This window comes from Temnothorax curvispinosus, unplaced genomic scaffold (genome assembly GCF_003070985.1).
Source record: "Temnothorax curvispinosus isolate PA1 unplaced genomic scaffold, ASM307098v1 QBEX01010743.1, whole genome shotgun sequence".
Lineage (NCBI taxonomy): Eukaryota > Metazoa > Arthropoda > Insecta > Hymenoptera > Formicidae > Temnothorax > Temnothorax curvispinosus.
Window position 1 is genome coordinate 1 of NW_020220523.1, and position 17,613 is coordinate 17,613.

The 17,613-nt window shown below is 34.3% G+C and overlaps 4 protein-coding genes across 8 annotated transcripts; 2 read left to right on the forward strand and 2 right to left on the reverse strand.

Moving 5' to 3' along the window:
• The first annotated feature begins 1,609 nt into the window (after nt 1-1,609).
• Nucleotides 1,610-3,815, forward strand: LOC112460708 (queuine tRNA-ribosyltransferase accessory subunit 2). 2 transcript variants are annotated; one of them, XM_025025517.1, is made up of 7 exons: nt 1,610-1,685; nt 2,112-2,305; nt 2,373-2,522; nt 2,604-3,068; nt 3,149-3,351; nt 3,453-3,578; nt 3,645-3,815. In XM_025025517.1, the coding sequence occupies exons 2-7, from the start codon at nt 2,189-2,191 to the stop codon at nt 3,775-3,777; spliced, it is 1,194 nt and encodes a 397-aa protein (XP_024881285.1). In that variant the 5' UTR covers nt 1,610-1,685; nt 2,112-2,188; the 3' UTR covers nt 3,778-3,815. The 2 variants fall into 2 exon arrangements, with proteins under 2 accessions (XP_024881285.1, XP_024881284.1); XM_025025516.1 differs by lacking the exon at nt 1,610-1,685 and adding an exon at nt 1,723-1,794.
• A 10-nt stretch (nt 3,816-3,825) lies between these two features.
• On the reverse strand, nt 3,826-5,510 carry LOC112460709 (ZZ-type zinc finger-containing protein 3). Of its 4 annotated transcripts, none has more exons than XM_025025521.1 (6): nt 5,417-5,510; nt 4,884-5,290; nt 4,664-4,820; nt 4,364-4,602; nt 4,169-4,291; nt 3,826-4,097 (listed from the first exon to the last, which is right to left on the reverse strand). In XM_025025521.1, exons 2-6 carry the CDS (start codon nt 5,271-5,273, stop codon nt 3,846-3,848), a joined length of 1,161 nt encoding a protein of 386 aa, XP_024881289.1. In that variant the 5' UTR covers nt 5,274-5,290; nt 5,417-5,510; the 3' UTR covers nt 3,826-3,845. The 4 variants fall into 4 exon arrangements, with proteins under 4 accessions (XP_024881289.1, XP_024881287.1, XP_024881288.1 ...); XM_025025519.1 differs by having other exon boundaries at nt 5,389-5,507; XM_025025520.1 differs by having other exon boundaries at nt 5,384-5,507.
• A 1,914-nt stretch (nt 5,511-7,424) lies between these two features.
• LOC112460700 (b(0,+)-type amino acid transporter 1-like) lies at nt 7,425-12,535 on the forward strand. Its single transcript, XM_025025505.1, has 3 exons — nt 7,425-8,074; nt 10,958-12,256; nt 12,385-12,535. The coding sequence occupies exons 1-3, from the start codon at nt 7,981-7,983 to the stop codon at nt 12,447-12,449; spliced, it is 1,458 nt and encodes a 485-aa protein (XP_024881273.1). The 5' UTR covers nt 7,425-7,980; the 3' UTR covers nt 12,450-12,535.
• A 1,274-nt stretch (nt 12,536-13,809) lies between these two features.
• On the reverse strand, nt 13,810-16,173 carry LOC112460702 (sorting nexin-16). The gene is made up of 5 exons (XM_025025507.1): nt 15,772-16,173; nt 15,105-15,391; nt 14,501-14,809; nt 14,269-14,396; nt 13,810-13,996 (listed from the first exon to the last, which is right to left on the reverse strand). Exons 2-5 carry the CDS (start codon nt 15,372-15,374, stop codon nt 13,957-13,959), a joined length of 747 nt encoding a protein of 248 aa, XP_024881275.1. The 5' UTR covers nt 15,375-15,391; nt 15,772-16,173; the 3' UTR covers nt 13,810-13,956.
• Nucleotides 16,174-17,613: the final 1,440 nt, after the last annotated feature.

A 17,613-nucleotide genomic window follows, 5' to 3' on the forward strand; every position in this document is an offset into this window, starting at 1 on the left:
AAAATATCCATTTTAAGAGAGTCACGTTATTTTCAAATGACTTGTGATAATGAATCTATATAACTAAACTGGTCGCTCACACAAGGGCACAGAATCACTTCTAACTCCTACCTTTACCCATTTGTCTTTGTTTGGCAACATCGCGTATTTATTACCATACCAAATAGTCAAAATACCTGTGAATACCTCATAAGTGATTGGATACCTGCTGTGAAAAATCGAACTCACTGTGTGCACAGCAGTTTAGTTTTCATTAGTTTTCTTTAGGGTCGATTTTTTTTATTTCTTTGTTTGAAATTATAATTAGAGCAGTGTACGTAATAGCGTTTAGATGAGATATGCAGCACATGCTGTTTAGATATTATAATAGCGGAAATAAAAACGAAAGAAAATTAAGAATTTAATACAGCTCTGTTTATAAAATATACACTTGAGAATTGATGATATTCCATGGTCTCGATAAGAAATTCACGGAAATAACCAATTAATCTCACTATCCATATATATAGCAACAAATACTTAAGAAAGTAACATCTTTTGAGATTGTACATGATAAACTTATATATGATTAATTTCTATAATTTTCTATAATTGTGAACATAAATTATTCACTTATACTAATGATATAATAGATGAGAAGTAGATGATGAATATGATAATTAACGAGATGTAGGTATGTATAAGGAGACAAAATAATTGCATTGAATGTTCGTCGCGTATACATATTTCAACAAAACAGTGTTTTTGTATTTCAAATGCGATATAAATGTTTTTAATCAATAATAGATGAACCGTGCAAAATATATATTTGCTCAAAATTCTAGTGTTTTATTAAATTATTAAAATGATTAAAATACATTCGGTGAACTGGGACCGTATATGCAATCAAAATCATAAGAAATTAAATAAACATATTGTTTTTTAATTTTTTGTTTCTCATAGAAAGAGGAAATCATTTCGGGCACCGACGAGATTGTTAAAATCATTAACCCTGAACAAATTATCATGACATATTACTCAAGTAGCAAAGATGACGTCTAAAGACATCTTATTGACGTCATAGCCCAGACAGCTGACAGCACCATGTCTAAAATTGGGACATAAGTTTTGGACAAGTGTGCTGTATGGGAGACGTCATTTATAAGACATTATTATTAAGACATCATTTGACGTGTCACTTTGCTACCTGGATAAAGGGGAGCTCGGAGATAAGAATATCGAAATGAAGAATATCGATATTATCGACGATAGATATACATTTTTCGATTATTAACAAATGTATCTGAATAATTAGTTTTTATACAGTAATTAAATTCATGATTTATTATAATGTAAAAATGCTTCATAAATAAAATGCACATTATGACGCAATAATATCATCGTCTATTGCCAAAACTACTTTTTCCTTTTTACGTATCTATTATACGTGTTTATATATAAAACAATCTGAGATAATAATAAATTATATGAGATTAGTATTATACCTATATATATCTAATAAATTTCAATATTTACGCGAACGCGCGAATCTATATAAGATTGTCGGGTCGATTATTGTCGGTCTTTTTATGATAGTATCTCGAATTGTTTCGGTATTTCGGGACAGAATCGAATTCGAAGATTGTGTATGTAACATGTTACCCGTTGAAAATATTCCTGGACACGACTATTATACGGTAAAAGTAGTAGTGCACATAGAGGTCCCAGTGGACGGGTTCCATTTTCCATTATACTTCCATTAAAACGCGGGTAATGTGGGCTTGCTCCGCATGCTTGCTTTCGGATTTCTCTGTGGTAGATGCCTCTAATTTTCTTAATTTTAATTTTAAATTTTGATAATTATTATCGTTACTCTATCATTTATTTAAAAAATTAATAAATTCGTTCTGTGTGAATGTTTAATATTTACATCGTAAAATTCGAAAATTGTATTGAGGTTATATTCAAGTCGTGTGTCCATCAATTTTAAAAATTAATTTCTATAACAATATACCTTTTTAAATAATTGGCTCCATTAATTAAATTAAATGAAAGACTATAAACACATACATTAAATTAATCCATAAATGCATTATAGTGAAAACTTATAAATTTTTATATTTGTTACATAGCATTCGTCAGCTGTTATTTAGTCAAAAGAATTGTATTAATGAGAGAAAGATAACATATAAGAAATTGTAGTAAAACAATGAAATTTTTCACTGATTCTGTAGCACGTTGTGCTGCACGAATTGGTACATTAAATGGATTTGAAAGATTACCAAATGTTTCTTTCGAAACACCATTACTTCTTATTTACACAAAGGTATGAGATGAATAATTCTTCCTCTCTTATAATAATAATTATTTTTTTACATCAATATAATTTTTAGGGCGGCAGTGTACCACATTTAACAAAAGACATTTTTAAAAATGTAACAATGGAGGAACAACTGTTATCTGTCTCGCTTTCCTCAACGATATTAATGAAAGATGTTATTAAAGAGTTGGACACTTCTTTTGCCGATTTTGTTAGTATGAAGGTATGGCAGAAACAAAATTATGGGACTATCAATATGCATTGAAATTTCAAAATTGTCAATTATCAAAGGACTTTGTTGCAGGAATATATAAATTTGTTATCAATACACGATCCTGCGTATACCACCAACTCTGGCTTTCAGCAATTAGATTCCATTTCTGTCTGGTCCAGAACAGGAAGAACTGTTGTTTCGGCTAGTAAATATATGGAACTTGTGCAAGCTTACAAACCAGATCTATACGTTGCTTTATGCGACGGAGATACAAATGTTAATAGCAGTGCGAAAAGAGTGTCGAAGGCGGTGCGTCGAAGTAAAACTTTACTAGAACAATGTTTAGATATCCATTTGCGCTCGGATGCTTTGAAGTCGAAGGGAATACTAGGACCAGTGGAAGGTGGTTATAATTTACAGGCTAGGGAAGAGTCCATAGATTATCTAAAAGATAAGCCTTTGGCAGGATTTGTAATAGATGGACTACATAACAATGGACCAAGTGTACAGAACATTTCATCAGAACAAATTAAACAAGTAGTACGACATACCATCGTAAGTACCAGTTTCAAATTTAAAAATTTATACAACTTACACGACTGAAAGTACTTCAATATGCTGTAAACATTTTACAGAATTTATTGCCCACCGATAAAATAAGAGTGTCAATGGGTTGTTGGAACCCAGCTACTGTATTGGATCTCATCGAATTAGGAGTAGACGTATTTGATTCGTCCTATCCGTACGTTATTACCGAACAGTCACAAGCTTTGACTTTCATGTGTGAGCATGACACTGCTGAGAATAATCAATATGCAATGTCAATAGCTGAAAAGAGGTAAGGTGAAAAACGAAACGTTCGTATTTCAAATAAATGTATAATGTAAAAATATATAAATGTATAAACATAATGCTGTTTCGCATATTTTCTTTTTCTAGGTATGCAGACGACTTTTCTCCTATTTGTAAAACATGCGAATGTCTTGCGTGTCAAAATCATTCGAGAGCGTATATCCATCATTTGCATCATACCAAGGAAATGCTTGGTTTAGTACTTTTAATGATGTACGTATTTATATATTGAATTAATCAATCTCGCACATATATATTAACAATTAGTTGTGGTTTCAGACACAATATCCATCATTATCTTCAGTTCTTCAGTGTCATTCGTGATAGTATAAAAAATGGTACATTCAATCAATTTCAGGCGAAAATTCGTCTAAAATATGCAACTACTAACTCTGAATCCACCACTGTATGAACATTATTTAATAAATTATTTGTTATATGTACAATGTATTTCATTTGGAATAAATTTATTTATTCGGGTTATCCGGGCAGGAAATTTGGATCGAGATAATTGTAGGAAGAATCATTAAAATTTTGTGGAAGATAATCTATATCATAACTTCTAGTACACAGTAGTGGTTTTATGGGAATTAACCTATGGGATGGATCGTGTGAGGGATTTTCTGCTTCCAATTGTGCTAGTGCGCAATTACCACATAAATCAATTCCACCAAGACATTCTGCACAATGCCATCTGGTACCCTTTAAAGGTTCCTCACCACACACTGTACACTGTAGAAAAAAATATCATTGATGAGCGATAGTTCTCTCTATGTACAATAGCTGTATAAAAAGAATAGTACTTTGTATCCAATATGTTTGTATGCAGGAGAGTCCTGTTCCTTTTCAGTCTTTACTTGGCGCAATAAATGTATCTGCCTTAACTCGGGATTATCATCACTTCCTCCGTTTAGTGTATCATCCTCCTGGAAAGAATAATAATATTAACAACTTTTCAATATCTCACTTTATATAAAACAATAATTTACAGTGCTTACAGATTCCTCTGCTACAGGCTGTTCCCTAATCTCATCTGACGAATTAAAGGAAATATCTTGATGTGGAAAGAACGTCGAGCGTTTAAATAAGAAATGATTGTTACGCTGTTTATGAGTTAAACTTCTCTTGACGTCCAGCTTTAACTTAGGTCCTCTGCCTGGTATGGGTAAACCTGCTCTTAAGAGCTTAATGAAGTACTTCTGAACTCTACTGGATACTTGCTTAGGCGTACGATTTCCTACAAAAATAAGCCAGTTATAAACATCTCACTTGCAAAGCAATATATGTTATTAACATACCTAATGCATTCGCTATCTTGGTCCAACGTCTCATTTCTATTTCTTCTGGTGGATACACAATTAAGAGTTCTTCGAGTCGCCTTTGCTCCTCCACTGTCCACAATTGATTGAAAGTCTCGGGCTTACTCTCATCGAAGGCACGACCTCTGACCAAAATCTGTGAAAAGAGACAATTAAATACAGGGGTTTCTTTTCAAATGTACGTAACGTCGATACATACCTTCCCATTTTCCTGTTCGGTTTTTGTTTGCATTTGAGGCAACACGTGTCCATGTCGAGTTTGCGGCCTCATCCGTACGTCCGGCACTGAAACGTTGTATCGCGACCAATCGATGTAGGGAATCTCAGCGATCTTCTGCGGACCAGGTAGCTCTGGAAGATCACCGTTTTGCAGCTGTGCCACGAACGATATCGGATCCTTCAGCGCCTCGGCACGCACCGACATAAGCTTGTCCAGATCTTCTATGGCTTGAACTCTCTGAGCCTCAAGAATAACTATCGTTTTCAGGAAGGCACTGTAATCCTTGTTGCCCTTCAGTGCCAGGTGATCGGATTCGAAATAGAATTCGTTCTCCTCCTCGTTCGGCAAACTCCTTTTGGCATCATTCATTCTCGATTCATTCGAATCTACAATAAACGGAGATACATACGCTTGTACAAATCTACAGATCTCTAGCGTATTCGAACACAACGTTGCACGTGTCGATATGATGATCTAACCTCACCTAACTAAACTGACAGTACAGACAGTACCTGGAGGGTTGAAGGCGTTAACGCTCCTAACCTAAAAGGAGCAGAACAAAAAAACTGACAGTATTGACAAGACCGTGGTACTGACACTAGTATCACTACATCCGACTCTGATCCGACTCATCCGAGATCGTGACGCTCATGGCTTAGGCCCGGTCTACAATGGATGTCGGAAGTCGGAGTCGTAAGAAATTAACCAATCACAATCTATTATTCTCCTTGCGGTCGAAGAATAATGAACTGTGATTGGTCAATTTCTTACGACTCCGACTTCCGACATCCATTGTAGACCGGGCATTATGGCTGACACACATTTCTTGGATAAGCCAATGAGAAGTGCTTTTGATTTTGTCCCAACTTAGACATCAGCCTATCAGGAATTATTGTTCAATAATTAAAATACAAATTTAAATACAGCAAGAATTATCTTTTATTTTGTAATAACATTGCAAAAATCAAAAGTGCGTTTTCACATTAATATTGTGTGTTTCAGTTAATTATTAATTAAATTAATATATTTGTGTTATTATAATAAATTAACTTATTAAGTTAAAATCTTACGGATAACTTATTTGTTCGCCTTAATTTCTGGTTTAATTTGTGATATTTAATTTGTGTCGATATTGAGTAAAGTAGATAATGCAAAGAGAACTAATTGTTAAAATAATTTTAGTAAATCTTTTCTCTTTTATTAAAGAATGCAAGAATTATGTCAGGACTAAATTATCGCTATCAAATATATGCGACACAATTAAGTAACTCGTTTCGCCAATCGAAATATTAATATCTCTCGTATTCTCGTATATATCAAGATTCAGTTTGATTAGATTTTAATCAAATTATCTCAAATCAAGTATATTTCTACCGGAATTGAATTCGTTAAGACAGAAAAAATAACATTTGTAGAACGTAATTCCGTCACGTTGACAAGATTGTGTAACACATAAAATAAAAATGTTATAAAGATAAGATTATAACTCTATGTACATTATATAGCTGATGTAGCAAGAGTGTTAACGGACAAAACGATTATTCACTTAAAATATAATGGTAGCTTCAAGTAATGATATGAAGTAATCTCCGTATATTACCCCCATCATTCTTTCTGTATAATTCCGCTTTGCTCAGTGGTTACCACAATTTTCATCCAGAGTATTAAAATTTATAAAAATATAGTTTTTAAAAAATCAATAATTAAATCCCCAATTTTACTAACACGTTGTGAGTACATTTCCTTTTAAGTTTATATCGTCAAAAATGTATACACTTATATAGTAACAGCGTATTTATATTTGCTTTCAATACGAAACGGCTTGACACAATTAAATTCTCAATTAAAAATCAATCCGATTAATATGTTTAAAGTATGAAAGTCCTTTGTTCAGGGTATGTGACATACTTTGCTTGTCATTTTTGCTTCAGTCGACAAAAAGATATTTCGAAGTCATTTCGAAATGCTATGTTATGCAAAATTGTGTGAAACATTATCTATATTTGGCACTACGTTGAACACCTGTAAGTCGGCAGTCTTTTTGGAAAGATAAAGAATCAGCTCATTCTTCCCAAGGAATAATCAACCTTTAAAGCAACAGTTATTGTTCTATTAGCTATTTCTTTTTTCATAAATATAAAAAAAATATTTACTCTTATTCGGAATTTTTTATTGTTATATTATATATAAAATTACTGCATATTTATACTTTATCTATCGACATAGTTTCAAGTAAAACATATAGTCATCGCAGATCTATGTGACCTTAATGACAATCGGTACCAAGTCCAATTTACCAAAAATGGCAACTATCGTGTCGTGGAGCGATACAATTATAAATATTCCATCCTGGAATACCAAAAAGACAAAATTAAATTGCTCTTATCTATTTGTCACTCGGTTGCAATGCTATCGGTTGTACACTGATAGAACCTTGCTGACGACTTAGATTAGATGTTTTCCAATTTACCCGAGCGGAACAAGCTCGTAAAATTCGGGCAAACAAACCGTTTAACAACATAGTTCGGTTTATTCACGTGAGCGATAATTGCCAATTGTGCTGATAATTGTCAGACGGCAAATCTCACAATTCGGCGTTTAACGTTGTACAATGCTGATTTCTCGAGATTCGTTTATTCGCTCATCCTCTAACCCGCGGTGACCGACAATCAAGAAAGATAGCGAGCCGTCTGCGGCGAAGATGAGTGTCTCTCCTTATCAGCGTCAGTGCTCACGAAGAAAAAAAGAATTAAACGACAAGCTGATCCATTAACAGTGTCGATTTGAGGCTCTGGCAGTGATAAAACCCTTCCAATAGCTTCAGTCGCGTGGTCGAGCCCGCTACCATCGTGCGCGGAGCGCCGACGACGAGCTCGCGGTTGCCGTCCAGAGGAGAGAAGATAAAAACCGCCACCGCGCGCCGCCTCCGCCCTCCGCCACTACCATCAAACGGAGAGCCCGCCAGTCCATGCGATGTGTCATTGAATTTTGAATCACTGTTGACAGTGTCGGTGGAACGGTGAAACGTGCTCCACGCTCTCGTTTCTCGTCTCGTTCGCGACATACGGAAAAAAAAATGGCACACGAGGAGCAAACGGTCGGAAAAGTCGAGCTGAAGAGAGAGCTGGGGCTCTTCAGCGCGGTCAGCATCATTCTGGCGGTGATGATAGGTAAGGCACGATTATTGACTAATTTCTACATATGCAAATTAACTTCAATCTTGATTTAACTTACCTTTTATTTGTTTACCTTTTGTCTAATTCTTAGAACTAGAAAAAGATAAAAAGTAAGTTAAACCGAGATTAAAGTTAATCTGCATTGGTCGAAATGGACATAAGAATCTACCCTTTCGCGAATATGCGAATCGTGAATGCAATCGTCGTCTACAAGCACGATTAGAACTTAATCAGTATTTATCTCGCGTCTGCCATTTAATAATATGTAAATTAAACATCGTGTACTGTACACGTGCACACGTTTTTGTTCCCGCGTGCTCGTATCATGTTCTCGTGCCACGATATTCCGCGAGTTAATAATCGAGATTGTGGAACTGCAACACAGATTGCAACGCGTCTAAATGATAAAAGTGGAAATCCATGACACATTTTATTTTTATTTGCGGATTCCCGATCTCTGACACTCCCGTTTGCGATCATGCTTCGAGCGATAAACCGTAATGCGACACAAAGAAGGCGATCTCGTTCAAATCCGCTACTGCATCGTGCTAAAAAAAGATTCGGCACAATGCAGCGCTCTTTGCTGCAAGTCACGAAAATTATTTTCATTCGGCATTGTTCGGCGATACAATGAATAATTAATCGTTGAACTAAACTGCATAGTATATTAAGTAGTATATTAATATGTAATCACATTTGTTCGAACGTAAGTAAAAAAAATTTACGTAAAAGATATAAATTCGATTTTCCACTGAACTGAAAAACATCTGTGTCAAGAGCAAATTAAAAAGTATCGAAAGTAATTACGTGATAAAAATAATTCCAATATACGTCATGAAATTATTCATTCTTCAGATGTTCCTCAGCGTGATAAAATTACATAATAAGAATGTGTTCCAAAAATTTCGAATATTATTCTATTTCTGTTCTGTCCCCTCTTTTTTCAACCTGATTAAAAATTGTAACATTATATCCAAATTAATGCATTCTATAAAAGAAATTAGAGAATTTATTTACTCTCACTGAAAAAAATGTCATAAACATTTAGAATACTAAATAGTAAAGTAGAATAGTAACCACGCAATAAAATAGAACCTAAAACGCGATAATGGTTTCCTGATTTTGGAAATTAAAGAAGAACTCGATTTCGCAGAGAATAAATATGTTCATCAATTCGTTTTAATTCTCTTCGTAAGCTCCGAATTTAAATCAACGCTTCATTAGAAGCAAAGAAAGTCACTGCCCGACTTTTTCTCATGCCAATAAAATAGCCTTCTGTTATTGCGCTTTTATTTTGACCACCACTCATAAAGCGGCGAGATGTATGTATATCTGTACATCATGAAAGTTACATATGCTTGCAGAAAGTTTTCTAATTTTGAGGATAATTAAGGGAAAACTCAATTTCGCGGAGAATATTCGTCAATTAGTTTTGATTTTATGTTTCGTGATCGTTAATTTTGAATTTAAAGCAACGCATTTTTAGACACAAAGAAAGTCATTGCCCGGCTTTTTCTCGTGCCAATAATATATATTCTTGTTATTGCGTTTTTGTTTTGACCATCACTCGTCATAAAGTAGCGAGATGTATGTGTATCACGAAAGTTACATATGCTTTTAGATAACGTATAATCGCAAAAGCATTTATCAATATTTCATTAGAACGATCGTACACAATAAGTAACAATCATAAATTATGACATTCTCAGAACTGTGATGGTATAGCCTTTAGTGCAAGACAACAATTTAAAAGCAGTTAACAGTAATTACATAATTGTATAGACCCAAATAAGATACCGCTTTATACATTAAAGCTCTTGTATTTTAACAGTTGATTGACAGTGTCCGGAATGCTTTCTCACGCGGTCTTAGATACCGGGTGTTACAAAAATAAAAATATAAGATTAATAATGTTTTTTTAAGTCAATAAAAAAGTTATATCACGAAATAAAGAATTTTATGTGTGCGTACAAGTCAACAGTTGCATAGATAAAATAAAAATATAAGATTAATAATGTTCTTTTAAGTCAATAAAAAAGTTATATCGTACGAAATAAAGAATTTTATATGTGCGTATATATATATATACAAGTCAACAGTTGCATAGATAAAATATTGAGCGATTAGATTTTAAATTCGAGCTAAATATTTCTAAACTACTAGAACGTTTATTTTCGTGATATAATCACTCGAAAGTTTAGTAAAAAGTTTCAAATTCTTCGAGTGTGTTATCTCTCGACAGACAGATCTTATCCTTTATCTGCTTTAGAATCTCCAAAGAATTCACAGTTCAAGAGAGTATTAATTACTGTGATATTGTATCTTATACGATCAAATTATATTACCCGATATAAACCAACGCAGTAACACAATGAAATAACATCATGTTTGTCGAACATTTCATCCCGATTATTTCGATTTTAAGATCCCAATAAAAATTCTTAACAATTTATCAATAGATAATAAAAGAACTTAACATCATGCAACCTGCACATGTTAAAATCCTAATAATAAAAATTTATAATTTATCAATACGTAATAAAGGAAAACTTAACATCACAGCCTGCTCGTGTTAAAATCTTAATAATAACAATTTTTTATAATTCATTAATATGTAATAAAGGAAAACTACGTCACGCAGCCTACAAATGATCTAAATGCTCTCTCAATGGTCAACAGAGTAATAGTCCGTCAACCAATATTTTATCTATCAATATAATAATTATATACGACTAAAAACGTCGGAAAGGTTAATCGAGATTAAGCGGTCATCCACGTCATGAGGCATTAGCCAGCTACTGTCGTGACTCTACTGACTCCACCGAATACTACTGAATTACTTTATTAATCTGCAATCTTGTTACCTCTATTGTCCAGGTTCTGGCATTTTCGTGTCACCAACCAGCGCTTTTGAGCGATCAGGATCTGTGGGATTTTGCTTGATCGTTTGGATCAGCTGCGGCGTGCTGTCCCTGCTGGGTGCGTTGGCCTTCGCCGAGTTGAGTACCGTGGTACCACGTTCCGGTGCCGAATATGCGTACTTCATTGAAGCCTTCGGGCCATTACACCATTATGCCGGTCAGATACCGGCGTTCACCTGTTCCTGGATCTACGTGATGCTGCTACGGCCAGCGGAAGTGGCAGTAATCATATTGACTTTCGCGGAGTACAGCGTGCAACCGTTTTCCGGATACCTTTGCAATCTACCCAGCGATTCCATGATGACACTGAAGAAGCTCATAGCGATCGTAGCGTTGGGTTTGATAACGTACATCAATCTCGTCAGCGTCAAGCTCTACGTAAAAGTACAGAACGTGTTCACCGTGTGCAAAGTGGTCGCCTGTATGGTGGTGATCGGCGGTGGGATATGGTGGCTAGGCTCAGGTCAGGTGGAACTCCTTAATAATCCTTTTCGTGGCACCACCACGTCAGCCGGCAATATTGCCCTGGCCTTCTACAGCGGTCTCTGGGCATACGACGGATGGACCTCGGCCGCGATCGTTACCGAAGAGATCCAGAAACCTGAAGTCAATATCTTACGGAGCACCCTCATCGCGGTACCCACCATCACCGTTCTATATGTATCCATGAACCTGATGTACATGGCAGCGCTGACGATGTCGGAGATGAAGAGCGCACCGGCGGTGGCGGTTCTTTGGGCGGACCGAGTCCTGCCGTCTTGGATGGGCTTCACGATACCGCTCGGTGTAGCGTTGTCGACCTTCGGATGCGCCCTTAGCGTTCAATTCAGCGTGTCCAGACTGTGCTTCGTCGCTGGCAGGGAGGGCCATGTACCACGAGTCTTCAGTTATGTGCACATGGAGAAGATGACACCGGCCGCGGCGGTAGTTTTTCAGGGCATACTCTCGCTAGCGTGCCTCCTGCTAGGCGACATAATCGCCCTGATCGAGTTCGCCAGTTTCCTCATGTGGGTGTTCTACGGACTAGCGATGATATCGCTGATAATTATGCGACGGACCAAACCGGACGCTCCTAGACCGTACACCGTACCTATCGTGATACCTTGGATGGTGTTGATCATTTCCATCTTCCTCTCGGTGCTCCCGATAGTTTACGAACCATCGTTAAAATATCTTTTCGCACTTGCATTTATCTTGTGCGGTATTGTCGTTTACCATGTATTTGTGTACAAGAAGATAAGGAATACTTTATCAGGTGAGTGTAACCAATTGAAAAAATATATAGAAGTCTCTTATATAAAAGATTTATTTATCATTGACACTATAAAATATAATTTGCTTTACTTATAACAAAATAAAATTTATGTTTTTGCCTCTTTTCAGCTAAACTGACATACTTCATGCAAGCGTTATGTCTAATTGTCGCTCCAGATGAAAAGGAAGACTGACCGAAAATTTTGAGTTTATTATTATGTGTATATATATGTATAATACTACGTTTACGCGAGCGTTACCTCTGTATAGTAACTTATGATAATTCTTTCGCGAAAACGGGATTTTGTATAGTAACTTACAATAATTTACTCCGCATAAATGTGAATTATCGTAAGTTACTGCAGAAGTAATGCTCGCGTAAACGTAGTATGTGTGTGTGTGTGTATGTGGCTATGCACACACATAATTACTCATTTTTATTATTGAAATAACTTGAAAATTTAATTCTTGTATTAAGCATAAAAGAATTGCCTTAATCATATAAAGAAATTGAAGAATTTCTGTATATAGATTTATATATATATATATATTATTTTATCTTTTAAGAGTGTGTGTGCATATATGTGTGTAGTGTGTGATTAGTATTGTACATACATAGAAAATATCGAGATGTATGAGAGTAACACAACACGCAAACAGTTAGAAAAAATAATAGTTTGTATATTGCAATAATGCAATATTACAATATTTTACTATTAAATTACTTTTTTGATATTTTAGATATAATAAATATTAAGACGAAAAAATAACGCATATTGCAATACACTTTATTTTATTTACAATGTCAGATATTTATTATATCTAACAATATTTTGCTATATTTAAAATAGTATTTCATAAACATTAAATTTTAATTAATATCTTACTTACGCTTTTTTATAACATTTTTTCAACAGTTTATAATATACAGTAAAATTATTCAAACTTTTATACAGTTGACGATAATTTTATATGAATAGAATAAGATAAATGTATAGATATAAAATTTACAGAATGCATGATTTCATCAAATATATCAAAGATATTACTCATACAAATGTTACTGAATTCATTTTTTGTGCAATCGGGTGAACAAAGTTTTAGTTCGCCATAATGAAAAAAATGCAGAAAATTATTATGATCTGATGTTCAGCCCGCTAAACATTTCATTCAGTCGTATAAATATGACAAAAAATTAAATTGACAATACATATGAGATTCATACATCTTTTCCTCGAAAATGGAGGCAGATACACTCATTTGATCAGTATCTTATATCTTCAACATAAAAGCAATTTTTAATAGATAAGTTGTAAATATAAATTTATATACATATATATGTGTTTAAAGATGTAAGACATATCCATATAAACAATTATTTGTAATTTATTTGAATAAGTAATATCAATCATTGTATCAAATATATAGTCAAATGCAAAAATTTGTGAATAAAATTTTATATATAGCTTACTGTAATATTGATAAAATTCTGCTGTTGTAATTAATAATATGCAAAAAATATCATCCCTAAAAATATATCCCATTTGTAAAATAAGTTCTTATATATAAAAAATATTTTCTATATCATCTAGAATTTTTTTATAACAGTATTGATTTAAAATTTGTACAGATTAACTCTATCAGATCTTATCCAATATTATCTCTTATAAAATATTATGATCCAGTCTATATATAAAATTACTATTGAGTTGCACCACATTTTGAACAGGTTTGTCTTTCACTGAAACAGTTCAAAATATGATATTTTATAAAAGTAAAGGCTCACAGGATTAAAAATCAATTAACAACGAAAGAGCATCGAGCTGTAACTAGGTGTTAATGTTAATGTATTCACATATAATTTAAATTAAAATATGTTGACCAAAACATTTAATTTAAATTATATGTGAATACATTAACATTAACACCTAGTTACGGCTCGATGCTCTTTCGTTGTTAATTGATATGATATTTTACTTGAAAAAATAGAAATATTTACATTTTAGTGCTTACCTTAATATCTGATGAAGCTTTTTCCGGAATTCATTACATATAGTCTTTTCAGATGAAAGTGCCGCATCGCGTTCTCTTAATTGTTGTCTCAAATTATATATCGTATCTTCCAGTGCTTCAAATATTGCCTGAAAAGATTAAATATTTAAATTGTTAAGCAAATTAACATATAGGAATTGTATTGAGATCTATAAATATGATCTATGACTCTATAAATATGATTATGACTCACTCTAGATTCCTCTGCTGTATCAGATAAAACGGGAGGCTCATCCAAACAAAAGAATTCTCTTACACATGAGACGCCTATGAGAAGCGGGCTACTCAATATGCCATTAACAAATGTCTGAAGGCCACATATCCTTTCTTCTAAAAAACTTGGAGCAAAATTGTCACCAAGCCATTTCTTTCTCGGTAATGCCAAATGAGCAATAGGAACTTTTTGCCTCTTCAATTGAGCTAGTAATCGAACAAAGTCCGTGTACCTCCGGAACACAAACCAGCAATCACCATTTTTCAATTCAACTCGAAGTTTGTAGACCTGGGTATCAAAAACAGAGAAAAAAATCTGTCTTTAAAATACTTTGAAATACAACACAAATAAAACAGTTTTTTCTTAACTTTGTATTTTAAATAATATTACTGCATCATACCTTTATCATTAATCATTATGTATTTTTAAAGTTTTATACCATTAAAAGTAATAAAAGCATACATTACTACATGTGCAAAATACTTATATTTATATTAACAAGAAATATATATTAAGAATATTAATAGACTTTAATATGATATAGTAGTAGGACTATAGAATCGTTGATATAAAATTAACTAACTGTAAATCTAGCTCTTTCCTCCATGATTTCATAACCAACAATAGGTATTCTCAAGTCATCGCTGGTAAGGGGTGACTGAAGAATATCCGAATTGGTATTGTTATCATTAGTGTAATTAAATCGCTGTACGGTAAATGAATTTGAATGGCCAGATCCATTGGAGTCGGGGCTATCAAGAACTCTCACGGTGCCTGCCTGAGAACTTCTTGCTTTGCTAATTGCGAGTGTTACCTCACTAATGCATCCCACACCAGCCTCTGAATTGGACATTTTTAACTCGGACAAAACTAAACAAAACCATGCACACTTCAAATAAACAAGTCAAAATGATATAAAGCTTAGACAATAGCTACTAGACAAATAAACTCAAGCGATCAACTATATTTTTTATGTAAAACACTATATTTAAGTTACATAAACGCTATACTGAAAGCAACTATACATCAGTTTCAAAATATAAGCAATAAATTGATATCAAGAGCATTTGAAACCAATTTAGAACAAGTAGGCAAGTTCATAACTATACATTACGTAAAATGATGATATATTTAATAAAGAAGTTTTGCACGTTAAAAAGCAATGTATAACAAATCACTTATAACAAAAGCTAAGTCATACGGTGTGTAATCAACTTAACAAATCAAAAAGTTTTGTTGAACATACTAACCTCTTAATTATTTTGACACGTCAAAATGTAATACGGAGCACTCAATTCTGTTTATTGCATCTTTATTATTTTAACACAACCATAAATATCACAATCGTTTATCATGTTATAAATATACCAGTCGCCTAGTCAACAAATCCCTTGACAAGCTTCCCTTATGTTTGTTTGACATATTGAAAGTTTGCAAACAATTCACGAACTTGAGATTCGTGATCGAGAGAATAAGGTCAGTAAAGTTAAAAACCTTCGGAGGAGAGTCTTGGGATTTGTTTCTTTTTTTAACTATGCTGAGACTGTGTGCACCGAAACCGAAGTGAGAGAGGGAAACGAGCACAATTACAGATCAGATGCTAATATTGCCATGTATCTTCCATCGACCATCCGGGCGTCCGACCGTCGTGTCATAACTCGTGGTGCCACCTAGAAACTTTACACACGCGAGAGAGAATAATATAAATTCGAATATAAAATTAATTAATGGATACGAAGCAATTATCTTTTAAATTAATCAGCCCGATTCTCTAACGAGAAACGTATGCGCAAACTCTGCTCTAACAGAAAGGCTGCAAATTGATTGGCTATCACACAGTTTTTAGCCAATAAGCTTGCAGCTTTTCTGTTAGAGCAGAATTTACGCATACGTTTGTCGATAGAGAATCGGGTAATTTTATATGTCCAATGTTATTTGATCCAGTTCGCTAATGAAAAAACTTAATCAAGATCTCTAAATTTGTCGAGCTTTTGAAAATCGATAAAGTATGATCAGAATGACTTCGGCGAAATCCTAATTAATTTTATTTAATTAGCAATTAACTTATGAAGTAGTATTTTATTATAATTAGAGTTTTTCAGAGTGTTCTAAATGCAAAAATTTTAGCTCCTCTAATGTATATATTGCGGAGTAGACGGATCAAAGAATCGTAGCTGTTCTTAAATTAATTAAGTAACTCAGTCCTAGTCGTATTTTAAATGCAATTAGCATGTGCCGGCTCCGCCTGGGCAACCCGCGACCTTTTTAGCGCCCTAAATGAAACCGAGCGGAGCAAAATTTTTCCAGAAGCCGATAAACGCGATAATTTTCCTTATCACATTGCACTATAAAGACATAAAATGTTAAGTTCGAGGGTCTCCATCGACCCAAGGCCCAAGGCTCTCTTTTTGCAATGATCGATCGGGCGTACGCTCGGCGACTTCCGTATGACAGATCAAGCAGACTTTGTCGGCAATGTCGAAGCGTACTCTTTGTACATTTAATAAGTTATTTTCGATCTTATTACAGTTTTACCCCCTTTCCCTCTCTCTCCCCATTTTTCCATAAAAAAAGGAAAGGAACGGCTTCCGACCTCGTGGCATATTAGACATTGACGTTCGTATCGAATGTACTCGCTCCTTGCGGGTTGCGAGCGAGTAACGTAGTTACATCACGCGGAGACAAAGAGAGGCTCGCGTAACCGTCAGCACACAGCAAAAATGGAGCATGTATCAGGTGTAATTAACGCACAACGCGGACATAGCTCGCTTAAGGGCGCGTACGACAGGATATATGCCCAGTAATTCGTTTACCGATATCGTGTGAACAGCAACACATTGACTGTAAATACTCCGATAAAAAAGACGAGGTGCGGAGGAGCATTCAATCAGCTCTAAAAATAAGGCGATTCAGGGGCAAAAGCGAGGACGATAATCTTAATTTCTCTTTAATGCTAAACATGTGTTAACTTGCATATGTTAACTGCAGTTAACTTGTACACAACTTGTCCACAGTAAAATTTCTAGTAATTCGTCGTTATATAATCGCTAACTCTTCTTTTCACATATCAAACAAAAAAATGTTTAATTCTA